Source organism: Agelaius phoeniceus, chromosome 4, assembly GCF_051311805.1.
Source record: "Agelaius phoeniceus isolate bAgePho1 chromosome 4, bAgePho1.hap1, whole genome shotgun sequence".
NCBI lineage: Eukaryota > Metazoa > Chordata > Aves > Passeriformes > Icteridae > Agelaius > Agelaius phoeniceus.
In genome coordinates this window covers 61,764,201-61,769,918 of record NC_135268.1, presented here as the reverse complement: position 1 = coordinate 61,769,918, position 5,718 = coordinate 61,764,201, and the positions used below count along the sequence as shown (strand labels likewise).

The 5,718-nt window shown below is 40.2% G+C and overlaps 1 protein-coding gene across 1 annotated transcript; it reads left to right on the top strand.

Annotated features, from left to right (window-relative positions):
- The first annotated feature begins 2,053 nt into the window (after nucleotides 1-2,053).
- On the top strand, nucleotides 2,054-4,777 carry CYTL1 (cytokine like 1). Its single transcript, XM_054633737.2, has 4 exons — nucleotides 2,054-2,331; nucleotides 2,426-2,470; nucleotides 3,826-3,954; nucleotides 4,131-4,777. The coding sequence occupies exons 1-4, from the start codon at nucleotides 2,188-2,190 to the stop codon at nucleotides 4,212-4,214; spliced, it is 402 nt and encodes a 133-aa protein (XP_054489712.2). The 5' UTR covers nucleotides 2,054-2,187; the 3' UTR covers nucleotides 4,215-4,777.
- The last annotated feature ends 941 nt before the right edge of the window (nucleotides 4,778-5,718 follow it).

The following is a 5,718-nucleotide window of genomic DNA, read 5'->3' as shown; positions in this document are numbered from 1 at the left end:
TTGATTTTTTTTGTTTTGGGTGTTTTTTTGTTTGTTTTGGTGTTTTGTTGTTTGGTTTGTTTTGTGGGGGTTTTGCTTTGGTTGGGTTTGGAGGGGAGGGGTTGTGGGGTTTTTTTGGTAGGTTTTTTTGTTTGGTTGGGTTTTTTTTTTGTTTTTTTTAAACTTGATTAAGTGTTTTGGTGAAGCCTTGATCCAGCCTTTTCTTTCCTAAGTCATCCTTGGCAGCAGCTGGGTTGCTGACTTGTAGTACTGGGAGACCATTTATGCTGTTCAGAAAACTGCTGTTCTGGCAGAGCAGAACATTTTAGCAGCTTGTCAAACATGACTGTGATAGAAGGATAATATTTCACTTCTCCCTACAGCTTTTCTTTACAGCAATGAGAGTCTGTTTCTTCCCCAGCACAGCTCCCAGTCAGTAGGATCCTGTCCTTGGGTGTGCAATGGGTAGCTGTGTCTACATCTATGATCTGGGGCTTGGGACCCTCTCAAAAGGCTTCTTGTCTCCCTCTGGCCTCTTCACTGACTTGTCCAGGCAACTCTTCCCTAAAATAGGATCCAGCAGTCCTAAAATTCCCACAATCAGGAGTCCCAACTTTTCTTTGCTCTCCAAGGATCTACCACTTTAGCATTCAGGAGCACATGCTGTTACTAAACCAACTGTTCTTTATGAAGGCAGAGAAGTGCATAACAAGACAGTAATGTACAGCCCTGTTCTCCTGTTTCCCCCAGGTGTTTTGGTGCATTTAACTCAGAGTTCTCTGCAACATACAGAGGATGTCCTTTTCTCCAAAACTAGTTTTCCCACCTTGAGATGAATCTTCCTGGTGTACTACAGTGCCAGGGGACTGCAGTACTTCATCAGATACTTTTTTGTCTTAGTTAATACCTTATTAAAATCTGAATTTAAAAATTCGGGGTGGCATAACTTTCAAAATAACCAGTTCTTCATTCAAGGGTACCTCCATTTTACAGGACAATTAACATATAAAACAACATATGTTCAGCTTCAGGCCTGTGTCCCAGCATCTGGATTTCTCAGCTCCATCTGGAATTTAATAAAAGAACAAAGGCTCATAAATTCAACCCAGAAAGCAAAATAACTTTTATACTTTTATCAAAGCCATATAGAGACATATTCACTTTGCTTGAGACTATGAATATATAAGTACATGGGTCTTCCCAAGCAGCCATCACAAGCACTACTGTTTTGATTGACAAATTGTGAATAATAGAATCATAGAATGGCTTGTTTTGGAAGTAACTTTAAAAATCATCTCATTCCAACCACATTGTCATGGATGGGGACACCTTTCACCAGACCAGGCTGCTTGCTCAGAATGCAATCCAAGCCAGACTTCAACACTTCTGCAGATGGGGCAACCATAAATTCTAGAGGCAACCCGTTCCAGTGCCTTACCAACCTACCAGGAAAGAATAGCTTCCTAATATCTAGCCTAAACCTACTCTTTTTCAGCTTGAAGCCATTCCTTGTCGTGTCACTGCCTGCCCTTGTAAAAAGTTCCTCTCTATATTTCTTGTAGGCTTCCTTCAAGTATTGGAAGGCTGTAATTAGGTCACCCTGATGTTTTCTCTTCTCCAGGCATAAAAATTCCAATTCTGTTAGCCTTTCCTCATAGGAGAGCTGCTCCATCCCTTTAATCAACTTGATGGCCTCCTCTGGACTCACTGCAACAGGTCCACGTCCTTCCTGTGCTGGGGAAATTTGCTATTTAGAAGGATTTCTCTCTATCTGCAGCCTATGTATTTCTCTCTATCTGCAGCCTATGTATTCCCACAGTTCAGGGAAGAGGATTAGGGCCTATGACACTTTGAGAACCCTGTGCTTTTCCTTACACATATTTCTGTTGTTTGAGGTGCTCACTGGGTTGCTTTCCTTCTGGAATGAAAAGAGCCAGTGGTGTTTGTTTTTGTTACCCTCATTCCCTCTTTCCCTGCTCTGGGCAGGAAAGCTCTTGCAGCTCTGCCTCATAGGCTGGCAGGAAATTTAGGACGGCAGTGAGCTGCTGCTCGGACCACCCCCATGCTTTTCTTCCTGTTCATGCAGGAGACTATTTAATTGAGGGCTGATTTGTCCAGCTTACTCATTGATGCTCAGCAGTACCTACCTGATTAGTGGGAGTGATTTTTTCCCCCTCCCTTCCTCCTCTTTTGGACAAACTGCCCACAATGAAGATGCTGCTGCTGCTGCTTGCTGTGCTCTCCGCTGCCCTGCTAGCCAGCGCAGCCCCTCCGACCTGCTACTCCAGGGTGCTGTCTCTGAGCAAGGAAATCACTCAGTCCTTTAAGGAGCTGCAGACCTCCAGAACTGTGGTGAGTCCACCTAAAAACTGCTCCTGCACAGGCACTGCAGGAGAGAGATTTGTCTCAAAACAAAAGCGCAACGAGCTTTTCCTCCTTCCCGCAGGACTCGTGCGTGGGGATGCTGCCCAGGCTGTACTTGGACATACACGTAAGTCTGCACTCTTCCTTCTTACTATTGTGCAGGAAAAGCAGTCAAGGAAAAGTGAGAATAACTCTTAATATTATACCCCAGAGGACTGATGAAAAAGGATTTTTAAAAGTTTAATTAACTATGTAGATGAGTAAAAAAAAAAAGTTAGTTTGAACCTTATTATTATCTCAATGGACTTTCTGAGATTTTACTTGATTAAAAATTTTAAACTTAGGAAATCAATGTTTTTAAGTTATTACCATATGCACACAATTAATTTACTGTGATAGAGCCTTTTCAGAAGTTAAATAAGTGCAAACAAAACTTTGAATAATAATGTAAAAGAAGAATTTTAGCATTAACTTTCTTCACTCAATAAATCTACATCATTTTATATCCTGAGTGGCTTTTGGCAGTTAGTTTTAATAAAAAGCAGTGCAGGAATACCTTGCTGGCTTTTTCTCTTTTAAAGAGCTACTTGTTAAATACAGAAAGAAAATGTGTGCCTGAGGCTATGGAAGTGTGATACTGAAGGAAAAAAACCACAGTAATTTTCTCCCAGCTAAGAAAAAATAACCTGCACACACAGTTAGTATCCTAGTGTTTGCAATGGGGCATTTGATAAATTTTTCTTCTTTTTCCAGTGTTCAACAGAGTAGATAAAAAATAGAAAATATCAGCCAAAACAAATTTCTGACACATTTTTCCATAAGCAACTACACCAAGTCTTGTAATACAGGACTCTCTACATCCCAATTCCAGAGCTGCCAGTGTCTCACATCATGGCAAAGACCAAGGAATGTGATTCCAGTGCCTCAGTTTCCCTGGCTTTAAAGCAAAATCTGGGACATTTATTTACTTGCTTCACAAAGACATTGTGAAATTCATGTTGCCAGTGTTTTATTTTGATAACACAAAATCTGAGGTAAAAATTACTTCAAAAAAACCAGGACTGGTCACAGTTTCTCCTATTGTACAGGAACAGAGGAATCAGTCTGTGAGATCTTGATAATCTCTTCATCTCCTAAATCAGGTGCTCTCTAAAAAGTGAGAGAGTACACCTATTCTGTAGAATACTCCACCTAGTACAGGAAAAGATTTGATTGTATTGGACCTGCTGCCTCCTAAAGCATGTGAGAAATTAGCTGGCAGACTAAGACTGTATATATGCAATTTTCCAAGCACTATTTGGACCAAACATTGTTATAAAATACTGGTGATTAATTTGCCTGATTAAAGGTTGCATAGATTACATGTACATAGAGGTAGGAATTCGAGGTTCCCACATAGCAGTAAGAATTTTGGAAGTGGTGGGCTTAACAGAAATCTGTGTTTGTGCAGGGTTACACAGACCTCTTTTGCATGCTTTGCAGAATTACTGCGTGCTGGCAAAGCTCCGTGACTTTGTGGCCTACCCTGGCTGTGACAGAGTGGTTGAGGTGAATGAGCTGAAGGAAAAAGCCCGGAGCCTGTACACCATCCTGATCTCCTACTGCAGAAGGGTAGGTCAAGATGCATCCACAGGGACAGAGTCCCTGCTTTTGGCCCTGCCTGTCTCCATGCTGTCCCCTGACCACCATAAATGGATCAGGCCCAAGCTTCTCATTGTGCTGTCTTCTGCCTTCCAACTCATAAATCTTACTCTTTTCTTTTTTTTTTTTTTTTTTTGTTTCTCCAGGACCTGGTGTTCCTCACTGATGACTGTAATGCTCTGGAAATTCCTATTTCACCTCCCATTGAACACTCCATCACTGAGAGCTAAAAGACACTCAACCCAAAAGTTGTACCTGGGAAAGTTCCAAGGAGACCAAAAGTCAAAATATGTATATGCAGTCTATAACATTAACAACTAAGATATTTTTCAAGCACACTAGCAATATAATCTCAGACCTACCCATTTTTCTCTGCCTTGGCAGGAAATGAATTGCATGCCTTGCATACCTACTGAGCTGCTAGGGAACCTACCATTAGGGAGCAGTTTTTCGTTTGGCAAGGTACAATGTTTCAGCTCAGCCAAATGTATAAAGTATGTTTTGTTTAAACATCAGGAACTAGATTTTTTATTTTTACTCTTTTATGAATAACTAGACTCATATATATATTTTCTTGACTTAGCTGTTTTTCTTGTATTCGATGGGCATGGAAGGGACCATATTTGTTTTTTGTAGAATGTTTGATAGAAGAAGAGTAATGCTGTACTGACAGATTTCTCTGCCTGTATAGCTCATATATATCTTGATAGTTTTTGATGTCAGATTTGTGAGAATAGAGGTGAAAGAAACATGTCTCTGTGGAAAACTAAATAAAAGCAATCTTCTAATCCAAGATGCTTGTGTTGCAATATGTTTTTCAAGATCAAGCTGAAAGATGTCACTCTTATAAACTTACTTTTCACAGTCACTTGCAAGTCATTTTTCCCAGCATAACCTTTGTTTCCATAGCAATGCAAACTTTGTTGTGTCTGCATGCTTTGACAATGTGTGAGTTCCTACTAGTAGGATTTTCTTATACTAGAAACAATTTGTTTGATGAAATTAGTGATTTGTTTTTAATAGTATTTCTGGGTTGTGAGATGAATTCTGACCCAGAGGCTCAGAAAACCTATTAAAATTTCAGACAGTTTTTTGAGACATAACCCATATAGTTGAGCCAGAAGGATTAATAAAATTTCCAGACAGTAATTCCAAAGTCATGGGTGTCTTCAGAATGTGCAGCACATGAGACCTTCACAACCAACAGCTCTTCGGTGTCAAGAATAAAAAATATCTTCCCCATATTCTTGGAAGTAGCTGCTGTTACCTGAGAGAATCTCTTCCTTCCCCCAGTGTAAGTAATTCCTCTCTCTCCAGAATAGTATTTGTGGATCATTTATCTACAGCACTGCCAGCCCTGGTGACTTGGTCAGTGGTCTCCCCACGTTTTATAAAAGCCCCAACTTCCAACTGCGTGTTTGCACAACAATCACAGCTCCTCTACTTGACATCCTGATGGTACAAATCAACATGTTTGACAATTGTTATATAAATAAGTGAATAATAAAATTAATTCAAAGCAAAAAGAGTGTTGGGGATGGGCCAGAAAGGGTTTTTTCTTCATTATGGAATCACCTTGTTTTGCTGAAACTACCAGTCTGATTTTAGCAATAGAAAAGTTGACTGTGCGTTTCAGTCATAGAATAAGGGTGGAAAATCTGACTCTAGGAGGGGTACTGGGGGAAGAAGTAAACAAGGACTTTTCTCTCCACTTTGTCTCAATTCTAAGTGTAC